The following is a 24,461-nucleotide window of genomic DNA, read 5'->3' as shown; positions in this document are numbered from 1 at the left end:
TACAATGTTTTCTGTTTTACCACGTATGACAGTGTACAGCTTTTTAAAATGGCGCAGTGGGGGTTTAATGATGCCCATAGAGCGGGCTTCCTGTCCCCCCATTATTTTCTATGTAACGGTGGCTGTTGCAGGGTTTTCTATGCAATGTAAAAAGATCTCACCATAACCTGTCTGGCTCTGCTGTGGAATCTATGCTGAGGTGCAGCAGCCGGGTGACGTCAACGGCCTGAGGCTCTGTGCACATGGCGTTCGCGCCTTCCGTCAGAGGTAACATTCGTGCAGTCTGCTGTGAGTTCCCATACAGTTGATAAATCAGTATACTGACATATATATACATGCTGTGTCATGACGCCCCTATGTAGCTCCAGACTAATCCTGACACTGACCGCCTGTAGGCGAAGCAGTCTGTGGCGTAGTGCTGGCGGTGTGACTCGCGGTTTACATATCGGATGGAGGCGGCTCCTAATGTTCCTAATCCCTGGAAATTACTGTAATTATCTACAATAACTCCAAAGTGAGATCAGCTCCTCAGACTGCAGAACATGGAAGGCAGAAACCTGACCATACTGGAACTGATAAATCAGTTGATCTATGGGCAAATGTTCTTCTCCTTCTCTCGTCTCTTCTTTCCATCTCCTCTCTTGTGATTTCCCCTCATCTCTTTCCCTTTTCTCTACACCTCTGCCTTCTCTTGGACTCCAGCCGTCTTCTTTTCTCCTCTACTGGTCTCTCTTGTTTTCTCTTCTCTCACCTCTTATCCCATCTCTTCTCCCCTCCCCTGGTTTTTCCTGTTCTTCTCCCCTGGTTTTTCCTCTTCTTCTTCCCTAGTCTTCTCTCTTCTCCCCTCTTGATCTTCTCTCTTTTCCTCCCCACTCCACTCCTCCCCTATTCTCCTTTCCTCTCTTCCTCTTACTTTTGTCTCTCTTCTCCTCTGGTCCTAATCCTTTTTCTCAGTCTCTTCTTCTCTCCTGCTCCCATGGTTTCTCCTCTCTTGTCATCTCTCCTAGCCTCCCCTCTTATTCTCCTCTGGGTGTATCTCATAACCTTGGTCTTCTCTTTTTCTCTCTTTCTCTACTCCACTTTTCTTCATCTCACTGTCTTGTACCCTCCCTCTTTCTTTTTACCTATTTCTTCATCTTCTCTCCTCTTTCTTTATCCCTCTTCTCCTCTCACTTCTCCTTCCACTCTTCTCCCCTCACTTTCTGTAGTGTTCTCTCCTCTACTGGTCTTCTTTTCTCTCCCCTCTTCTTTTCTCCTTCCCCTCTCATTTGCCTTCTTTTATTTTCCCTGGGTCATCTGTCCTCTCCTGATCTCCTTTCCCCTCCCTTCTTATCCTTTTTCTCTTTCAGCCCCTCATAGCCTGCTGCAACAGAACTGAGTAGGATTGTGAGTCACAGGCAGCACAAATCCTTGATGGTCCAAGAGTATGTCAACTTCCATGTGGATGTATTCAGACATGGTATTGGCCCCTTTCACTTCTGGGTGTCTACGCTGGTTGAGGCAATGTGGATCACCAGACAGTTATAAAAATGAACCAGGCATGGATTTTATCTGACTTCTGCACCCGCATGGCAGATTTTACTGATTACTTACCACACGCTGCCAAGTATCACTGCAATGATAATATATAATCTCTGGGTAAAGGGTTGCACAACAGGTATTACTGCAGTACTCACTGTTTGCTGACTCAAATTCTGATGTTGATGGTACCATATAAATAGATGACTTTCCAGGGACAATCAGCCTGAATTGATGTTATGATAGCAAACTATTCCTATAAAAAGCCCTGTGATCAACCTACGTAACTGTGGTGTGATCGCCCTGACAAGAGCGCCCCAATTCAACAAAGGCTAACCCTGCTGTAACCCTACAAAGCCCCTAGAACAACACCGCATCCAATTCATTTGTGTTTAACTTTCCACCAGTGATGGAATTGCTGAATGTTACAGGAGTCCCGGTTGGTTCTTCTCTGCTTCAGGCATCAGTGCTGCATTAAGTCCCAATGCAGTCTGTGTCAGAACAGAGTGCACATCAGCTTCATGATATGGCACAGTGCCCACAGCAAAGAAGGAGGCAGAGCTCTGTTGTCCCATGATGCTATAGTAGGTCAGCAAATTGGGGAACAAGGGCATTCAGGTATTTCACATGAAACGCTTTTCCCCATGACCAAGTTATTGTAGAAGCCACTTACCGAACAGCAGCAGAAGCCTGGTGAGATATTGGACGCCGTTCATGGCCACTCGCTCTTGTTGTGCTGTGATTGATGTTTTCATACAACATCCTTTGTTCAGGACTGTTCCCGCTCTCTGTGTGTAGTGTTTTCGCTGCATCACTGAATCCCCCACCTTAAGTCAGAATGTGGGTCGACCTGTTCCTGGGGAAAATCCATGTGATGGCTCACAGGATGTAGCAGGAACTGATGTCACAGTTATGATGTCATCTCTCAGCAGCTCATTTCTTTTTCACACTTTTTAAAAAAAAGTTTACTTGTTTTATTTTTGTATTTGAAGATAATAATAATTTAAGAAAAGCTCCAGATCTCACATCATTGGTAGAGATGAGCGAACGTACTCGTCCGAGCTTGATATTCGTGCGAATATTAGGGTGTTCGGGATGCTCGTTACTCGTAACGAGCACCACGCGGTGTTCTGGTTACTTTCAGTTTCCTCTCTGAGACGTTAGCGCGCTTTTCTGGCCAATTGAAAGACAGGGAAGGCATTACAACTTCCCCCTGTGACGTTCAAGCCCTATACCACCCCCCTGCTGTGAGTGGCTGGGGAGATCTGATGTCATCCGAGTATAAAAGTCGGCCCCTCCCGCGGCTCGCCACACATGCCTTGTGACTTAGCTGAGGGAAAGTGCTGCTGCTGGTGCTGCTGTAGGGAGACCGTTAGGAGTCAGTGTAGGCTTCAAGAACCCCAACGGTCCTTCTCAGGGCCACATCTACCTGTGTGCAGGCTGCTGCTAGCAGTGTTTGTTTTTTTTCTCAAAATCGGCAGTGCAGAGCATTGCACCCGGCATTAGGGACAGAAGTGGTGTATAGGCAGGGAGAGTGTTAGGAGTGAGTGTAGCCTTCAAGAACCTCAACGGTCCTTTCTAGGGCCAAATTTAACCGTGTGCAGTACTGTGCTGGCTGCTGTTAGCAGTGTTGCATATTTTTTTTTTTCTAAAAATCGTCTGTGCAGAGCATTGCACCCTCCATTGATACTACAGGGACAGAATTGTGTAGGCAGGGCCACAACACACTTATTGTTCATTGAATATACGCAGTGGGTCCTTCCCTTTGCTAAAAAGGACAAAAAATTATATTTGGCCAGCCTGTGTCAGTCCTAAGGTCTCCGTGTACGTGTGTGCTGCGTGGACAACGTACAAAAATCAGACGCAACCAGCTACGGTTGAGTGTAGCCTTGCGCCAATTTCTTTCCTGCCTGGGAAATCAAATCACTGGTAATACAGCATGCTGAGGGGTAGGGGTAGGCCTAGAGGATGTGGACGCGGCCGAGGACGCGGAGGGCCAAGTGAGGTTGTGGGCACAGGCCGAGCCAGTGCGGTGGCCAGGGTTAGAGGCAGGGCCAGACCGAATAATCCACCAACTGTTTCCCAAAGCGCCCCCTCGCGCCATGCCACCCTGCACAGGTCAAGGTGCTCTACGGTGTGGCAGTTTTTCACAGAGACACCTGACGACCGACGAACAGTGGTGTGCAACCTTTGTCACGCCAAGATCAGCTGGGGAGGCACCACCAACAGCATGCGCAGGCATATGATGGCCAAGCACCCCACAAGGTGGGACGATGCCCGTTCACCGCCTCCGGTTTGCACCACTGCCTCTCCCCCTGTGCCCCAACCTGCCACTGAGATCCAACCCCCCTCTGAGGACACAGGCACTACCGTCTCCTGGCCTGCACCCACACCCTCACCTCCGCTGTCCTCGGCCCCATCCAGCAATGTCTCTCAGCGCAGCGTCCAGACGTCGCTAGTGCCACAGTTTGAGCGCAAGCGCAACTACGACGCCACGCACCCGCACGCTCAAGCGTTAAACATGCACATTGCCAAATTGATCAGCCTAGAGATGCTGCCGTATAGGCTTGTGGAAACGGAGGCTTTCAAAAGCATGATGGCGGCGGCTGCCCCGCGCTACTCGGTTCCCAGTCGCCACTACTTTTCCCGATGTGCCGTCCCAGCCCTGCACGACCACGTCTCCCGCAACATTGTACGCGCCCTCACCAACGCGGTTACTGCCAAGGTCCACTTAACAACGGACACGTGGACAAGCACAGGCGGGCAGGGCCACTATATCTCCCTGACGGCACATTGGGTGAATTTAGTGGAGGCTGGGACAGAGTGAGAGCCTGGGACCGCTCACGTCCTACCCACCCCCAGAATTGCGGGCCACAGCTCGGTGGTGGTATCTGCGGCGGTGTATGCTTCCTCCACTAAAGCACCTTCCTCCTCCTCCTCCTCCAACGCAACCTCTGTCTCGCAATCAAGATGTGTCAGCAGCACGTCGCCAGCAGTCGGTGTCGCACGGCGTGGCAGCACAGCGGTGGGCAAGCGCCAGCAGGCCGTGCTGAAACTACTCAGCTTAGGAGAGAAGAGGCACACGGCCCACGAACTGCTGCAGGGTCTGACAGAGCAGACCGACCACTGGCTTGCGCCGCTGAGCCTCCAACCGGGCATGGTCGTGTGTGACAACGGCCGTAAGCTGGTGGCGGCTCTGCAGCTCGGCAGCCTCACGCACGTGCCATGCCTGGCCCATGTCTTTAATTTGGTGGTTCAGCGCTTTCTGAAAAGCTACCCCCACTTGTCATACCTGCTCGGAAAGGTGCGCCAGCTCTGCGCACATTTCTGCAAATCCCACACGCACGCTGCCACCCTGCGGACACTGCAACATAGGTTTAATCTGCCAGTGCACCGACTGCTGTGCGACGTGCCCACACAGTGGAACTCTACGCTCCACATGTTGGCCAGACTCTATGAGCAGCGTAGAGCTATAGTGGAATACCAACTCCAACTTGCGCGGCGCAGTGGGAGTCAGCCTCCTCAATTATTTACAGAAGAGTGGCCCTGGTTGGCAGCCATCTGCTAGGTCCTTGGAAAATTTGAGGAGTCTACCCAGGTGGTGAGCGGCGATGCTGCAATCATTAGTGTCACCATTCCTCTGCTATGCATCTTGAGAAGTTCCCTGCAAAGCATAAAGGCAGACGCTTTGCGCTCGGAAACAGAGCCGGGGGAAGACAGTATGTCGCTGGATAGTCAGAGCACCCGCCTGTCTATATCTCAGCGCGTTGAGGAGGAGGAGGAGGAGCATGAGGAGGATGAGGAGGAGGGGGAAGAGACAGCTTGGCCCACTGGTGAGGGTACACATGCTGCTGGGCTGTCATCCTTTCAGCGTGTATGGCCTGAGGAGGAGTTAGAGGAGGAGGAGGAGGATCCTGAAAGTGATCTTCCTAGTGAAGACAGCCATGTGTTGCGTACAGGTACCCTGGCACACATGGCTGACTTCATGTTAGGATGCCTTTCTCGTGACCCTCGCGTTACACGCATTCTGGCCGCTATGGATTACTGGGTGTACACACTGCTCGACCCACGCTATAAGGAGAACCTTCCCAGTCTCATTCCCGAAGAGGAAAGGGGTTCGAGAGTGTTGCTATACCACAGGGCGCTGGTGGACAAACTGATGGTAAACTTCCCATCCGACAGCGCTAGTGGCAGAAGGCGCAGTTCCGAGGGCCAGGTAGCAGGGGAGGCGCAGAGATCAGGCAGCATGTACAGCGCAGGCAGGGGAACATTCTCCAAGGCCTTTGCCAGCTTTATGGCTCCCCAGCAAGACTGTGTCACCGCTCCCCAGTCAAGGCTGAGTCGGCGGGAGCACTGTAAAAGGATGGTGAGGGAGTACGTAGCCGATCGCACGACCGGCCTCCGTGACGCCTCTGCCCCCTACAACTACTGGGTGTCGAAGCTGGACACGTGGCCTGAACTCGCGCTGTATGCCCTGGAGGTGCTTGCTTGTCCTGCGGCTAGCGTCTTGTCAGAGAGGGTGTTTAGTGTGGCTGGGGGAATCATCACGGATAAGCGTACCCACCTGTCAAACGACAGTGCCGACAGGCTTACACTCATCAAGATGAACAAAGCCTGGATTTCCCCAGACTTCTCTTCTCCACCAGCGGACAGCAGCGATACCTAAGCAATACGTAGGCTGCACCCGCGGATGGAAGCTACGTTCTCTCTCACCATCCAAAACGGGGACATTTCTGCTTCATCAATCTGTGTCTAATATTCCTCCTCCTCCTCCTGCTCCTCCTCCTGAAACCTCACGTAATCACGCTGAACGGGCAATTTTTCTTAGGGCCACAAGGCTCACTCATAATTTTTCTAAACAATTTTTATATGTTTCAATGCTCTTAAAAGCATTGAAACTTTAACTTGAACCAATTATTCGTTAAACTGGGCTGCCTCCAGGCCTAGTTACCACTTAAGCCACATTAACCAAAGCGATTAATGGGTTTCACCTGCCATCTTGGTTGGGCATGGCCAATTTTTTGGATGTACATTAGTACTGTTGATACAGCAATTTTTGTGGGCCCTCGCCTACAGTGTAATCAAATGAATTTTTAGCCCACCTGCATTACAGCTGACGTTACATCCGCTGTGTTGGGCAATGCAATGGGATATTTTTGTGTATCGCCAGTGGGTTCCAGGGAGCCACCCATGCTGTAGGTGCACACGGAGTTTAACCTACATCTGTCCACTTGTAAAGAACCCCAGTCTGACTGGGGCATGCAGTGTGGGCCGAAGCCCACCTGTATTAAGCACGACATTACTACCTCAGCTGTGTTGGGCAATGCAATGGGATATTTCTATGTACCGCCGGTGGCTTCCTGGCACCCACCCATGCTGTGGGTCCACAGGGAATTATAAATGCATCTGTTTCCACTTGTAAAGAACCCCAGTCTGACTGGGGCATGCAGTGTGGGCCGAAGCCCACCTGCATTAAGCACGACATTACTACCTCAGCTGTGTTGGGCAATGCAATGGGATATTTTTATGTACCGCCGGTGGGTTCCAGGGAGCCACCCATGCTGTGGGTCCACAGGGACTTCACAATAGGGAGTTGTACCTGCCTGTGTCTATGAATTAAAAACCGCGGTCTGACTGGGGCATGCAGACACCTTGACAGAATGAATAGTGTGTGGCACATAGGTTCCCCATTGCTATGCCCACGTGTGCAGCTCCTGATGGCGGTGGCACAGGATTCTATTTCTCATTGCTTCTGTACAGCATTGTGGGCTATCGCCCCGCCCCTTTTAAAGAGGGTCGCTGCCTAGGCGTGCCAACCCTCTGCAGTGTGTGCCTGCGGTTCCTCGTCATGGCAGACGCACTTCTAAATAGACATGAGGGTGGTGTGGCATGAGGGCAGCTGAAGGCTGCGCAGGGACACTTTGGTGTGCGCTGTGGGGGGGAGGGGGGGGGGGGTTGGGCAGCATGTAACCCAGGAGAAGTGGCAGTGGAGTGTCATGCAGGCAGTGATTGTGCTTTGTTGGAGGTAGTGTGGTGCTTAGCTAAGGTATGCCATGCTAATGAGGGCTTTTCAGAAGTAAAAGTTTTTGAGAGGGGGGGGGGCCCACTCTTGCCGCTATTGTGGCTTAATAGTGGGACCTGTGAACTTGAGATGCAGCCCAACATGTAGCCCCTCGCCTGCCCTATCCGTTGCTGTGTCGTTCCCATCACTTTCTTGAATTGCCCAGATTTTCACACAGGGAAACCTTAGCGAGCATCGGCGAAATACAAAAATGCTCGGGTCGCCCATTGACTTCAATGGGGTTCGTTACTCGAAACGAACCCTCGAGCATCGCGAAAAGTTCGTCCCGAATAACGAGCACCCGAGCATTTTGGTGCTCGCTCATCTCTAATCATTGGACATCTTACAACTGCTGAGTATGTTTGTCACAGGAGATTTTGGTGTGTTATGAAAGTATGTGCAGTTTTGTGAATGATGCAGTGGGGCTTAATGACACCCAAAGTACATTCATCCTGTCCTCCATTATTTTAAGTGCAATGTTCGGCCACTGCTTCCCTATCCTGGGCTAATATAAGGGATCTTCCCAATGTGAGAACCTCATGATTCCCATTTACTCAGATACAGAAATTTAATATCAATAGAAATAAAAGCTCAAAAAGTTTTGTAACACAACATCAAAAATGTTTTCCCATCAGAGGTATTCAGTGTGACCCCCTTTATCACCCCTGACTGATGCAATGGCGTATGGAATGTGTCCTTGTAGATCACACATGGTGGGTGGTAGGGGGGACATGTAGACTCCAACACTCCCCCCAGAGAAAAACATCACAAGGCATAAGGTCTGGGGAATATGGAGGCCGAGGGAGAAGTACACTATTGTCATTGAAGGCAGTAAAATGTGTTGATGAAGCTGCCAGGGACTGGAGCGCGAGGGGTTAAGTTAGCTAGGGGGCAGCAACCCTTAATGAAGAAGGGGTGGACTTAGCATAGGATGAGGTTAAGAAGCAGAAGAAGAGAGAAGAAGGAGGAAGAGGGGGTAAGCGGTGAAGAAGGATCAGGTGGAAGACACCCACCCTCTCAGATTTGGATCTCTGTCAGGATCAGAGGCGTAACTTCAGGCTTCTGGGCCCCAATGCAAAACCTGTAACCGGGCCCCCAGCTATAATGCTTTATTCATAGTACTGGGCTCCCTATTTGGTATTCACTGCTTACTTCTGACTTCATTGTGACGATGGAGGGTTGGGTCGGCCACCCGATCCTGTTGGAAAATGAAACCTGGGATCTCCTGTTCCGGCTGCGGCAGAAGCCATATGTGTAGCGTCCAGGTACAAAATCCCTGGGGTTGTTTCCTCATGGGAGAAGAAGGGGCCGGACACTGTCCTAGAGGTTGTAGCGCAAAACACATTCACCATGGGGAAGTCGCCCATCTGCTCCATGTAGACCGGTGGGTTTCCCCTCTCCCAGAGTCTGACATTACTTTTGTTGGAAGGCGGCTTCATGAATAAACAGTAAAGACTCCATGACACCATCGCTTTCCATCAGAGTTTCCATACTCTCACAGAAAGAACGTCACCACTCTTTGTTGTGCGGTTTTAGGATTTGTAACATTGTAAACGTTTGCGCAAAATCTTCCACACAGTTGGTGGTGGGACGTCCAATACTCCGCTTACTCTAATAGTGGATTTCTGAGGACCTTGTGTGAAACTTGCAAGTTCGCTCCGCTGTTTCCACGCTTACTGATCGACAACCGGATGATTTTTGCGTATAGATGCAACCTTTCTCCTTAAAATTTGAATACGACCTAAGAACTGTGCGCCCGCAGGGGGAATCCTAACTCTAATTGGCTGAGCCGTGGTGCTCGAGAACCAATCACAGCCAGCACTTCCTGGAGGTGGGGTTTTTGAACCTCCAAGCAGGAAGTGCTTGCTGAAAACTACAAGCAAGTCTACCAGAGCTGAAGAGATGTGCGGCAGACCTGACAGCAGCTGTGAGGTGATGTATGTTTTATTTTATTTTAATGCATTCAAGGCTTATTTTAGGGGTAGGGCTTATATTTCAAGCCCCCCCCCCCCCCCGAAAATCCTGGCAAAAGAGTGCTACAAGGTCACTCGACTTTGTGGCACCACACGCAACTTTCTAGTGACACAAAATTGTGATATCGCCACAAGAATACGCAGCGATATCGCACAGAACACAGATACGATATCAACGCAATTTTCTTGCGGCAATATCGCTGTCGCCCTCGTAGAAGAGGCCTTAAGTGCATTTTTAACCCATTAGTGACATAACTAATTTTAGCCATAAGGGCCAGTACATTATTTCCCCTATTGTGTTCCAGTGGTCATATCTTTTTTCTTTTTTCCTCACTGTGTCAGTAGGACATCTTGTATTTTGTGGGAGGAGTTCTGGTTTTTATAGGAACCAATTTCAGGTACATGTTAGGTATTCGATAAATTCTATTGTTTTTTTGCTGGTCATTATGTAAAAAAATACATTTCACTGTTGTTCATTACAATTTCTTTTCATGGCACTCACCGTGCGGTATAAATATTATGTTACCTCTATTCTACCGGTCATTACAATTATAATACCAACTTTATAGAGGTTTTATGGTGTTTTACCACTTTTATACAATATAAATCCGTTTTTTTAATAGACTTCTTGTGTGGCGCCGCATTCCAGGACCAGAGCGTATTCATTATTCAGTTGACAGAACTCTCTCTTGAGGACGACTTGCAGCTTTTATTGGTACCGTTTTGACGCATACACAACTTTGTCATTATTTTTATTCCTGTTTTGGGAAGCAAAGTGATCATAAAACAGCTTTATTTTTATAGTTTTTTTTACGGAATTTGACTTGCTGGATCAATGTGATATTTTGTAGTGCAGGATGTTATGGACATGGTAATACCAATTATATGTGCGGTGTGTGTGTGTGGGGGGAGGGGGGGGGGTCTTTTGATTTTTCCAATATGTAAATCCTTGTGTAAGGGGAAAAAGTATTACATTTTTTTAAGGTAAAAAAGTTTAGGATTCACAATCAGCAATGACTGCACCATCTGCAGGATTAAACAGTATAGGGGAGTAATTAGGTAAGCAAGTCCTCATCTTTTCACTCCTTCTCTGGGAAAAAAAACATATGTGACAATCAGAGAGTAAATATGCTCTCTGATTGATGGAGTGATAATATGTACAGAAATTAATGTCACCCCTATAAATCTTCTCTGCAGCTTCAAAAGGCTGTAGCTCCGTTCTCTAAGGGCTGCCGACAGAGGTCATTCAAAACTGCTGGCAGGGTTACGTCTGTGAACCATACCAACAACAGAAGAAGGAAAAAAAACTAACATGGAGACACCTCATTGCACAGTCCGGGACAAGTGTCCACTGCCGCTATACAAGAACCAGCCGAGAACATCCCTTCTGATATGTCTGCTAGAGGTCCAAAGAGCTCATTGGTGATGTTTGAGGTTTCAGAGCAACACAAATTGCCAGAGAGGGAGATCTCTGCCCAAAGATCTCTAATAAGTCATTCCTGAGCAGGGTCGGAGGGGAATGGACAGTACTGAGCCTTGTATTCTGGAGATCCGTGCTGAGAACTGGATTGGCCCTCCAACCTTTGAACCTATACAAAGTGTATTATATGAAGGATGTTGATGGTTAATATATGAAGGACTAGCTTGTCAGCTGTGACTTCATCCACATGGAATTTGTATTTTTTCATCTAAGCTGTGTTTTGCTGTATATTGAAATCTAAAAAGTTGAATTTGCTCTCGGGTCTCTAAGAGACGTACAACACTCACCATCCAAGGTCTGGCGGACCTGCGATTGCTCCAATGTCGGTGTAGCTCTAAAAGACGTGTGACATCAGCATCTAGGGTTTGGTGGATCTAAGATTCCTCCAATGTGTCTGTAGCTCTAGGAGATGCGTGACGCTTATACTCTGAAGTCCACCGGGCCTGAGATGCTGCGGGGTCTCTACTGCTCTTAGAGCAGCTTGTCTGTCAGCTTGTTGACACCTTCTTGCCTCAGCTGGTCATCAGACTCTTGGGTTCCAGTAATGTTCTAGCTCTGCTAGGCCTACGCGCTAGATCTGACTGCGCGGCATATCAAAGAAGACACAAAAATGGATGGGAAATATAATTTTCAAAAGAAAACCATTTTTACACTGCTGAGGTAAAATGAAAGCTGCACTGTGATTGGTTGGTATTTCTTATACTGCTGAGGTAAAATGAAAGCTGCACTGTGATTGGTTGGTATTTCTTATACTGCCGAGGTAACATGAAAGCTGCGCTGTGATTGGTTGGTATTTCTTATACTGCTGAGGTACAATAAAAGCTGCGCTGTGATTGGTTGGTATTTCTTATACTGCTGAGGTACAATAAAAGCTGTGATGTGATTGGTTGTTATATATTTTACCGCTAAGGTAACATGAAAGCTGCGCTGTGATTGGTTGCTATTTCTTATAATGCTGAGGTAAAATAAAAGCTGTGCTGTGATTGGTTGTTATATATTATACTGCTGAGGTAACATAAAAGCTGTGCTGTGATTGGTTGCTATTTCTTATACTGCTGAGGTAAAATAAAAGCTGCACTGTGATTGGTTGTTATACATCATACCACTGAGGTAACATGTAAGCTGCGCTGCGATTGGTTGTTATATAGAGATGAGCGAGTATACTCGCTAAAGCTAACTACTCGAGCGAGTAGTACCTTAGTTGAGTATCTGCCTGCTCATCTCTAAAGATTCGGGTGCCGGCGCGGGTGACAGGTAAGTTGTGGGAGTGAGCAGGGGGGAGCGGGGGAGGGAGAGGGATCTCCCCTCCTTTCCTCCCCGCTCTCCCCCGCCCGCCGCCGGCAGCCAAATATTTAGAGACGAGCGGGGAGATACTCGAATAAGGCACTACTCGCTCGAGTAGTTAGCCTTAGCGAGTATACTCGCTCATCTCTATTGTTATATATTATACTGCTGAGGTAACATGAAAGCTACGCTGTGATTGGTTGCTGTTTCTTATACCGCTGAGGTAACATGAAAGCTGCACTGTGATTGGTTGCTATATATTATACTGCTGAGGTAATATAAAAGCTGTGCTGTGATTGGTTGTTATATATTATACTGCTGAGGTAACATGAAAGCTGTGCTGTGATTGGTTGTTATATATTATACTGCTGAGGTAACATAAAAGCTGTGCTGTGATTATAATAGTCACATACATCGGGAACGATGTCTGCCCTCATGTGTCTGCCCACTTGTGTGGACATAGCGTATGATGTGCTCCCCCTTCCCATCCATCTCGCCACACTGTGCAGCTCCCTAGGGAACTCTATTTAATTTCAGGATAAAGCATAGCCTATGCCCTTCCTCAGGATGCAGCCATCTCCATGCCAAACTTCACCAAAATCGCTCCAGCGGTTTAGCCGAGAAAAGGTAACAGACAGACGGAGTTACTGTCGCATTTATAATATTAGTATGGATGAGATCTGAGGGTGGATGGAGGGAAGCCCCCGCTAGCATCACACTCATCCATAGAGATTCCATGTGGACACAACCATGGAGACTGGGACATAGACTCTTCTACAGAATGCAGTGACTTCTGGTGGAAGGATGAGAACTGCTTTATTACTCGGACATCACTGAAGAGGAGGCTAATAATGCAACACCTGATAGACTGCAGGGCGGGCACAATCGCCGTAGACTCTAGTAGACCCTTGCCGTTGGCCCGTCAGCATATGTGTCTTGGCCAAAATGCAGAACTAACACCCGCATTTATCAGTAATTTTTGTATGCAGTTTGCTATACATTTGGTGGAGCCCAAGATGTCAGCCAGTGTGACCCACTGTGGAGACACAGGGCATTCCACTGCTTTGGCAGTAGGGGTCACACTCCTGTATAGTGTGGCGCACCTATCCGTGATTGGTGTCCTTGGTATCCGTTCACATGTGCAGACTATGTTTGTTTGCAGTCACTCCTCCCCAACCTGGGTTGAGTGAGTGGCTCACATTATTAGTCTGCATTGAACAAGTAGCTCCTCTAAATTATCGTATGGCCCACTGCATTCTACTAGGGTCTACGGCGATTGTGCCTGGCCTTCAGTTTATCAGGTGTTGCACTACTGGCTTCATTTCAGTGAATAAAATGGTTTATTACTCGGATCCATACATTATAAGTTACAGATATCGGAGCACTGAGGCTGTAATAATGAGAAGTGTCAGCAGATAGCAGGACGCGTTCGCGTTTCCACTGCATTTTGTAGTCGGTTCTGGGATATTGATTACATTTTGGAAGCTGAGATCTGTTATGTAGGACTGTATCCAGCTCTCATAGGAGGTCACCAGCGTGTACACCCCTGGACGGTTGGGTAAGGCACATCCGTCTCCAAAGCTTACAACGCCAGGCTGGTACCAGATGCCATTGACGTTACACACAACAGGTCCTCCGGAGTCCCCCTGAAAGACATCATCTCTTGATTAAACTTAATTGACATATACATTTTTCCAACCATACTAAGCAACTACTGTATATGTGGTACTATGTAACTATGTATGGACCTATGGAGCTCTATACAGTGTGTTACAATATATGGAACTGTGTATGGCCTATGGAGCTATATACAGTGTGTTACAATATATGGAACTGTGTAACTACATATATGCAACTATAGAAATGTATACACATTATAAAAACCCCATCCCCCCTAGAACGAGTTAACTGGATGGAAGGAAACTTTCTCTGTGTGATTGTAACGTTGATACAAGTCAGTGATTATAATATAAGAGCAAAAAGATCCTTTATTGTGGAAAACTGACCTCTAGTCGGGAAGTTCTAGTACCCTGTTGTACCGCCTCTAGCTTAGATACAAGATGTGATATGGGCGGGCATGGAGACTCTAGTACCCCCTTGTACCGCCTCTAGCTTAGATACAAGATGTGATATGGGCGGGCATGGAGACTTTAGTACCCTCTTGTACCGCCTCTAGCTTAGATACAAGATGTGATATGGGCGGGCATGGAGACTCTAGTACCCCCTTGTACCGCCTCTAGCTTAGATGCAAGATGTGATATGGGCGGGCATGGAGACTCTAGTACCCCCTTGTACCGCCTCTAGCTTATATACAAGATGTGATATGGGCGGGCATGGAGACTTTAGTACCCTCTTGTACCGCCTCTAGCTTAGATACAAGATTTGATATGGGTGGGCATGGAGACTCTAGTACCCCCTTGTACCGCCTCTAGCTTAGATGCAAGATGTGATATGGGCGGGCATGGAGACTCTAGTACCCTGATGTACTGCCTCTAGCTTAGATACAAGTTGTGATACGGGTGGGCATGGAGGTTCTAGTACCCTGTTGTACCGCCTCTAGCTTAGATACAAGATGTGATACAGGTGGGCATGGAGATTCTAGTACCCTGTTGTACTGCCTCTAGCTTAGATACAAGATGTGATATGGGTGGGCATGGAGGTTCTAGTACCCTGTTGTACTGCCTCTAGCTGGGATACAAGATGTGATACGGGCAGGCATAGAAACTCTAGTACCCTGTTGTACCACTACTAGTTTGAATACAAGATGTGATACGGGTGGGCATGGAAACTCTAGTACCCTGTTGTACCACCTCCAGCTTGGATACAAGATGTAATACAGATGGCTTGGATGCTCTAGTACCCTGTTCCAGTGCCTCTAGCTAGGATACAAGATGTGATATGGATGAGTATAAAGGCTCTAGTATCATGTTGCAATGTGTCTAACTTGGGTGCAGGATGCGATATGGGCAGGCATGGAGGCTCTGTTACCCTGTTGTACCACCTCTAGCTTGGATGCAAGATGTGATACAGATGGGCATGGAGGCTCTGTTACCCTGTTGTACCACCTCCAGCTTGGATATAAGATGTAATACGGAAGGTCAGGGAGATTCTAGTACCCTGTTGTACTGCCTCTAGCTTGGATACAAGATGTGATACGGGTGGGCATGGAGGCTCTAGTATCCTGTTGTACCACCTCTAGACTGGATACAAGATGTGATACTGGCAGGAATGTAGGCTCTAGTACCCTGAAAAAGCTGAGATAGCAGCTGGAGTCTTTGGGTTTGAATAGATTCCAACAGTTATCTCAGCTTTTCCAGTTGTCATGATAAAGACTGAAAAATGAATATCCCTTATGGACAGTTTAGGAGAAGAAGGAGAAATTCTTCTTCAATTGATACATATAAGGAATAAGCAGTCACCCTGAAAGACAGATTCAAAGAGAAAGGATATGATAAAAGCCTAATAGACTCAGCCTATGAGAAGGTAATAAGTGAACACAAAACGAAAAGAGAAATTTGATTCCAAAAGACAAAGATTCAAACCATTAACCCCTTAAGGACCAGGCTGTTTTGCCCCTTAAGGATCAGACACTTTTTAGGGATTTTACCCATGTGGTGGTTTTACTGCCCTATTTTTTTTCCTTTAGCTACCAAAATTATTTTTTTAAAATATCTTTTTCACTGACTCTTTTTCCTTTTGTTAGTTTTATTGGGGGTAAAAAGCTAAAAAAATGTTTTTTTTACCATTTAGAATAATTTTTTTAAATTAGTATATTTATGCTAAAATAAAGCATGGGAACATGCTTTTTGTTCTTTTTTATTTGACATTTTCCCACTGTAGCTGGGGCATCCATAGAAGACCCAGTTACAGGGGAAAAGAACCCCTGTAGTGACATTAGTCACTGACAGAGCTGGCCAGGGTCTAGTATGACCCTCCAGCTCTGCTGTAGCAGGGAACCCCAGCGGTCACTTAACCTTCCCCCCTCCCCTCCTCGATTCTAGCAGTGGAAGAAACCCTTCCATTTTCACTTTCTAGTACACAGTGCTCATTGAGCGCTGTGTACTTGGCAAAGGAAAAGGCAGAAAGGGTTAAATCCCCATCCTGCCTTCTCTTCCGGGTTATCAGCTGTCACTAATAGCTGATAACCAGTCCTGCCTCTAGTTGATTGCAGAGCCAGGGGGCTTAAAGCGCCGCCATAATTGTACTATCGCCGGGGTTTTAAGCCCAGGACCAGGCGCCGTAAATTTACTGTGCCTAGTCCTTAAAGGGTTAAACTAAATTTATCACTAAATGTAGTGTTCACCTTAGTCTGATTAAGAAAATCCTGTTTAAACATTGGGATATCCTTAAGGGGAATAAAATTCCTAAAAATCCTAAACTCACTTTCTGTAGAAATTGGACTTTAAAAAATATCTTGACCCCTTCTTGTCCTCGAAGTAGTTGTCCAAACACAAATTTAACTCCCACTTATGGGTGCTTACAGATGTGGTTCATCTGGCCTCAGGTGGAGAGATCTTCCTTCCCTGGAGCACACAGTAGAGAAAATCACAGCACAGCCCAGATAGCAGCAGAACGGCTAGTGAAGAAGCTGAGGACTGGGGGGCATGGGGGAGGGACTTAGAAAGGAAGCGACCTAATCGGAGGGGAGGGGGGGTTGAAGAAAAATGGGTTATGAGAATTTAACGTGGTTAGAGAAGTTGTCACAGCCGGTTGGCGGAATTTAGGACTTCCATGCCAGCAAATGGAATGGAAGGGCTTGTCAGGCCGTTAGGGGCCTTCTAACGCCTTTTATCGTTATTAGTATTAGGTTTTAAAGTTTAGAAAGTTATTAGTGGCATGGAAGGAGAAAAGTGAAGTTTTAGACACCAGTTGAAATTATTTTTTAAATAAAGGCTGTGGCCTACCCACAACAAGCCAGCATCGGTTTCACTTTGGTTTATTCAATAGTGGGAGCGGCAGTTTAGGGGATAAGTCCCCCTAGTCACATCCAAGCTTGATAACTGCAGACTCATTACCAGAGCTGCACTCACTATTCTGCTGGTGAAGTCACTGTGTACATGGGAGAAAAGAACTAATAGTAAATCACGAGCAGAAAGCCATCAAATTAAGACAACGCGTGACCTGTGGATCGAGTTATGTAATAACCATAGATTTAATATTCTGAATGGGTATGCTAAACATAGCATTTCTCGACATTTTATGAATGTCCCTAATAAAGTTACCTAATTATTACAAATAACCCCTCTAGAACATATAGACTCTAAATACTTTGTCTAAGTCCAAGGAAATGCTTTGGATATTCAGGCTGAACACTCGTGTTCCTGGAGGTCTAAACAAAGTACTGGAAAAAATCTGAAAATTGTTTGGAATAAGTCCCTTTCTCTATAAGGAAATTACTGTATATATAGAATCTGAATTTTTGAAAGGAAGAACAAAAAACTCCTTCTGCGCTCTTTCTTCGGGGTCTTGCAGTCCAAAATGAGGAAACTACCAGGTCTCTACAATATGCAGCAAAGTATATTTTAATTGTACAAATTGTACATAAAATCATATGGGTCTTGCAACGCGTTTCGGCACTGTCATAAGCGCCTTTTTCAAGCATGACTAAACATAACAATGATCGCTTTATAAAGGACTAGCTGATATACCCGACTTCGCCCGAGTTAATTTGGTACTGGTGTTTATCTGGTGCTCACATGGAAAATCTTATGAAGTCGTGGTTACTTTAGAGATACTGACGAAAAACATATGTTCACCATTTTGCATAGTTCTCTGCGTTACCCAGAAAACACCACGTGGAGGTAACCATGCGACGCTTCCTTTATATAAAATGACATCAGGAAGAGAGAGAATTAGATTACATACATAAAATTTGGACACTAATTCTTTTGCGCTTAGAATTGAATAATCGAGTTGGGACCCATTAACTTTTCATATTTATGACACAATCAATGGTCGTGCCAAATTTCATGTTTCTATGACATTAGGAAGTGAGAGATTTAGATAATGTACGTAAAATTTGGACGCTAATACTTTTGCGCATAGAATTGAATAATGGAGTTGGGACTAGAGATGAGCGAGCATACTCGTCCGAGCTTGATGCTCGTTCGAGTATTAGGGTGCTCGAGATGCTCGTTACTCGAGACGAGCACCACGCGGTACTCGTCTCGATTAAACGAGCACTGACCATTGAATTCAATGGAGCCAGCAATACAGCCGGCTCTATTGAAAGCAATGGGCTGCCAGCGATTGCAGGATGAATTGTCGGGAAGAGCTTAAATATATAAGCCCTTCCCTGCAATTCATCTAGAAATGTGTAAAAATAAAATATATATATATGCTCACCTGGTCCCGGCAGAACGATGTTAGCCCATTGAATTCAATGGAGCCGGCAATACAGCCGACTCCATTGAAAGCAATGGGCTGCCGGCGATCGCGGGATGAATTGTCGGGAAGGGCTTAAATATGTAAGCCCTTCCCTGCAATTCATCCAGAAATGTGTAAAAATAAAAAATATATATATACTTACCTGGTCCCGGCAGACGGAGTTCAGCGCGGCAGGCTGCAGTTCTCCTGAACTGCTCTGAACAGCTGTGAGTAGTATTCAGCAGCCGGGGATTTAAAATCCCCGCCTGCTGAATGAGATGCCTCTGATTGGTCACAGCCTGACCAATCAGAGGCATCCCTCACTCACACCCATTCATGAATTCATGTCCCTACGCTGAGCCAATCAGAGGCAGCCCTCACTCACCCATTCATGAATTCATGAATGGGTGTGCGTGAGGGATGCCTCTGATTGGTCAGGCTGTGACCAATCAGAGGCATCTCATTGAGCAGGCGGGGATTTTAAATCCCCGGCTGCTGAATACTACTCACAGCTGTTCAGAGCAGTTCAGGAGATCTGCAGCCTGCCGTGCTGAACTCCGTCTGCCGGGACCAGGTAAGTATATATATATTTTTTATTTTTACACATTTCTGGATGAATTGCAGGGAAGGGCTTATATATTGAAGCCCTTCCCGACAATTCCTCCCGCGATCGCCGGCAGCCCATTGCTTTCAATGGAGTCGGCTGTATTGCCGGCTCCATTGAATTCAATGGGCTAACATCGTTCTGCTGGGACCAGGCGAGTATATATATATATATATTTTTTTTTTTTACACATTTCTGGATGAATTGTAGGGAAGGGCTTATATATTTAAGCCCTTCCCGACAATTCATCCCGCGTACGCCGGCAGCCCATTGCTTTCAATGTAGCCAGCTGTATTGCCGGCTCCATTGAATTCAATGGGCTAACATCGTTCTTCTCTGCCACAGCTGTTACAGCTGTGGCAGAGGAGAACGATCTTTACGCTGACAGTGGGGGGGGGGTCTCACTCTTGCCGCTATTGTGGCTTAATAGTGGGACCTGGGAACTTGAGATGCAGCCCAAAATGTAGCTCCTCGCCTGCCCTATTCGTTTCTGTGTCGTTTCCATCACTTTCTTGTGTTTTGCAGATTTTCACAAATGAAAACCTTAGCGAGCATCGGTGATATACAAAAATGCTCGAGTCACCCATTGACTTCAATGGGGTTCGTTACTCGAAACGAACTCTCGAGCATCGCTGAAAGTTCGACTCGAGTAACGAGCACCCAAGCATTTTGGTGCTCGCTCATCTCTAGTTGGGACCCATTAGCTTTCCTATTTATGACATAATCAATGCTCGTGCCAAATTTCACGTTTCTATGACACCGGAAAGTGAGAAAAATACATTCCGCACGTAAAATTTCGATGACAATTCTTTTGCGCTAGAATTGAATAATCGAGTTGGGACCCATTAGTTTTTCCTATTTATGACATAAACCATGCTCGTGCCAAATTTCACGTTTCTATGACACCGGAAAGTGAAAAAATTACATTCCGTACGTAAAATTTGGATGCTAATTCTTTTGTGCATAGAATTAAATAATGGATTTGAGACCCATTAGCTTTTCCTATTTATGACATAATCAATGCTTGTGCCAAATTTCCTGTTTCTATGACAACGGAAAGTGAGAAAATTACATTCTGCACGTAAAATTTGGACGCTAATTCTTTTGCGCATAGAATTGAATAATCGAGTTGGGACCTATTAGCTTTTCCTATTTATGATATAATCAATGCTCGTGCCAAATTTCACGTTTCTATGACACTGGAAAGTGAGAAAAATACATTCCGTACGTAAAATTTGGACGTTAATTCTTTTGCGCATAAAATTGAATAATCGAGTTGGGACCCATTAGCTTTTCTTATTTATGACATAATCAATGCTCGTGCCAAATTTCAAGTTTCTATGACACCGGAAAGTGAGAAAATTAGATTCCGTACGTAAAATTTGGACGCTAATTCTTTTGCGCATAGAATTGAATAATCGAGTTGGGACCTATTAACTTTTACTATTTATGACATAATCAATGCCCGTGCCAAGTTTTAAGTTTCTATGACATTGGGAAGTGAGAGATTTAGATTACGTACGTAAAATTTCGACGCCAATTCTTTTGCGCTAGAATTGAATAATCGAGTTGGGACCCAATTACTTTTCCTATTTTGGAGATAATCTATGCTTGCGCCAAAATTCATGTTTCTACGACATCGGGAAGTTGGAGAACTTCTGGCGAGTGAGTGAGTGAGTGAGTGAGTGAGTGAGTCAGTGAGGGCTTTCAGCTTTGTATATATAGACTAGCTGATATACCCGGCTTCGCCCGAGTTAATTTGGTACTGGTGTTTATCTGGTGTTCACACGGAAAATCTTATGATGTCATGGTTACTTTAGAGATACTGAGGAAAAAACATATGTTCACCATTTTGCATAGTTCTCTGTGTTACCCAGGAAACACCACGTGGAGGTAACCATGCGACGTTTCCTTTATATAAAATGACATCAGGAAGTGAGAGAATTAGATTACATACGTAAAATTTCGACGCCAATTCTTTTGCGCATAGAATTGAATAATCGAGTTGGACCCATTAGCTTTTCCTATTTATGACATAATCAATGCCCGTGCCAAATTTCCCGTTTCTATGACACCGGAAAGTGAAAAAAATTACATTCCGCACGTAAAATTTGGACGCTAATTCTTTTGCGCATAGAATTGAATAATCGAGTTGGGACCCATTAGCTTTTCCTATTTATGACATAATCAATGCTTGTGCGAAATTTCACGTTTCTATGACACCGGAAAGTGATAAAATTACATTCTGCACGTAAAATTTGGACGCTGATTCTTTTGCGCTAGAATTGAGTAATCGAGTTGGGACCCATTAGCTTTTCCTATTTATGACATAATCAATGCTCCTGCCAAATTTCACGTTTCTATGACACCGGAAAGTGAAAAAATTACATTCCGCACGTAAAATTTGGACGCTAATTCTTTTGCGCATAAATTGAATAATGGAGTTCATACCCATTAACTTTTCCTTTTTATGACATATTCAATGCCCGTGCCAAGTTTTAAGTTTCTATGACATTGGGAAGTGAGAGATTTAGATTATGAACGTTAAATTTCGACGCCAATTCTTTTGCGCTAGAATTGAATAATCGAGTTGGGACCCAATTACTTTTCCTATTTTGGAGATAATTTATGCTCGTGCCAAAATTCATGTTTCTACGATATCGGGAAGTTGGAGAACTTTTGGCGAGTCAGTCAGTCAGTCAGTCAGTCAGTCAGTGAGTGAGTCAGTCAGTCAGTCAGTGAGTCAGTGAGTGAGTCAGTGAGGGCTTTCAGCTTTATATATATAGACTAGCTGATATACCCGGCTTCGCCCGAGTTAATTTGGTCCTGGTGTTTATCACACGGAAATACTCTAGAGATACTGAGGAAAAAACATATGTTCACCATTTTGCATAGTTCTCTGCGTTACCCAGGAAATACCACGTGGAGGCAACCATGTGACGTTTCCTTTATATAAAATGACATCAGGAAGTGAGAGAATTAGATTACATACGTAAAATTTGGACGCTAATTCTTTTGCGCACAGAATTGAATAATCGAGTTGGGACCCATTAGCTTTTCCTATTTATGACATAATCAATGCCCGTGCCAAATTTCCCGTTTCTATGACACCGGAAAGTGAAAAAATTACATTCCGTACGTAAAATTTCGATGCCAATTCTTTTGCGCTAAAATTGAATAATCGAGTTGGGACCTATGAACTTTTCCTATTTATGACATAATCAATGCTCGTGCCAAATTTCCCGTTTCTATGACACCGGAAAGTGAAAAAATTACATTTTCTTCATCATGCGGCGGGGATTTTGATATGACGGCTCAAAGCTCGGGGAGTTACGCCGTTTACGTAGCTACGTTAAAACTTACGCAGTTTACGTATCTCGGTCCCTGCGCGTTGAGCTCCGGATTCCGGCTGATGGAAGTAAATTTAAAACTCCGCTGAATAGCGGTATACCTACATTAAAACAAATACAACAGATATATTCTCAACCTAATAATATCTCAACATAATACTTCTCATAAATATACATAAAATCTAAAAGAAGTTATTTTAAAAGGTTGATTACCCATACATATACATAATTCATATGTCTTATTCCTACTTTATAAAAAAGGGGATTAAATTCATATACATTTTCCTTGAGGGAATACTTCTAGATTGATATTGAAGACAATCCTATATCTATCCACATAAATAGTATAATAACGTCATATAATTCATATGATATCTATTTCTATCTCATAAATAATGTATAAAACCTAATAATTAGCTCTATATAATTCTATTCTAGTGTGATGATTCTATATGGTGTTATTCTTTATATTTTTTCTAGCCCTTCATTTAGTCCGACAGGCACTAATGAATCCATCCTATAGATCCAGAACATTTCTCTGGTTCTTAATTTCGAGAAGGAATGAGTACGGATGTGTTCTAGAGGTGTAATGCGAAGGTCCTTTGGTTTTTTTTGGTGTTTTAACGCAAAGTGTCGTGAAACACTATGTTTTATATAACCTATAGAGATGTTAAATCTGTGCTGATTTAATCTGGAACTCAAGGTGTTTGTGGTGCGACCGATATATTGTAATCCACATGGACATTCAATTAGGTAGATTATAAAACGAGAACAACAGTTCAGGAATTGGTCTATTTTTATGTTTTTCTTTTCTCTGTTACAATAGACCTCTTTTCTTCCTTGTCCAATGCTGTCGCAGCATTTACAGCGCTTTCCTCCGCATTTATACACTCCTACTATCTTGGGTTTATGGTTTATTTCTTTTTGGAATTTTTTTAGGGGATTCGAAGGGGCTAGTGTATTTTGCAGGGTTTTATTCCTACGATAGACTATTTTCGGTTTATTTGGAGTTGCGGAAATGTGCGCTGACCCAGCGCACCTTTCCGAGCAGGTCTGACAAGTGTGGGTAGCTTTTCAGAAAGCGCTGAACCACCAAACTAAAGACATGGGCCAGGCATGGCACGTGCGTGAGGCTGCCGAGCTGCAGAGCCGCCACCAGGTTACGGCCGTTGTCACACACGACCATGCCCGGTTGGAGGCTCAGCGGCGCAAGCCAGCGGTCGGTCTGCTCTGTCAGACCCTGCAGCAGTTCATGGGCCGTGTGCCTCTTCTCTCCTAAGCTGAGTAGTTTCAGCACAGCCTGCTAACGCTTGCCCACCGCTGTGCTGCCACGACGCGCGACACCGACTGCTGGCGACATGCTGCTGCTGACACATCTTGATTGCGAGACAGAGGTTGCGTTGGAGGAGGAGGAGGAGGAGGGTGGTTTAGTGGAGGAAGCATACACCGCCGCAGATACCACCACCGAGCTGGGGCACGCAATTCGGGGGGTGGGTAGGACGTGAGCGGTCCCAGGCTCTGACTCTGTCCCAGCCTCCACTAAATTCACCCAATGTGCCGTCAGGGAGATATAGTGGCCCTGCCCGCCTGTGCTTGTCCACGTGTCCGTTGTTAAGTGGACCTTGGCAGTAACCGCGTTGGTGAGGGCACGTACAATGTTGCGGGAGACGTGGTCGTGCAGGCCTGGGACGGCACATCGGGAAAAGTAGTGGCAACTGGGAACTGAGTAGCGCGGGGCCGCCGCCGCCACCATGCTTTTGAAAGCCTCCGTTTCCACAAGCCTATATGGCAGCATCTCCAGGCTGATCAATTTGGCAATGTGCAC

At 45.8% G+C, this 24,461-nt stretch overlaps 1 protein-coding gene across 1 annotated transcript in view; it reads right to left on the bottom strand.

Annotated features, from left to right (window-relative positions):
* The window catches only part of LOC136578029 (transmembrane protease serine 9-like), a 68,653-nt gene that overhangs the window by 20,510 nt on the left and 23,682 nt on the right, over nucleotides 1–24,461 (bottom strand). Inside the window, exons 5-7 of the mRNA XM_066577936.1 lie at nucleotides 13,688–13,962; nucleotides 11,320–11,366; nucleotides 2,192–2,332 (exon numbers count right to left, since the gene is read on the bottom strand). Coding sequence (XP_066434033.1) covers nucleotides 2,192–2,332; nucleotides 11,320–11,366; nucleotides 13,688–13,962 — 463 coding nt within the window. The remainder of the gene's footprint in view (nucleotides 1–2,191; nucleotides 2,333–11,319; nucleotides 11,367–13,687; nucleotides 13,963–24,461) is intronic.

This window comes from Eleutherodactylus coqui, chromosome 8, assembly GCF_035609145.1.
Source record: "Eleutherodactylus coqui strain aEleCoq1 chromosome 8, aEleCoq1.hap1, whole genome shotgun sequence".
Lineage (NCBI taxonomy): Eukaryota > Metazoa > Chordata > Amphibia > Anura > Eleutherodactylidae > Eleutherodactylus > Eleutherodactylus coqui.
This window is presented reverse-complemented; position numbering and strand designations above follow the sequence as displayed.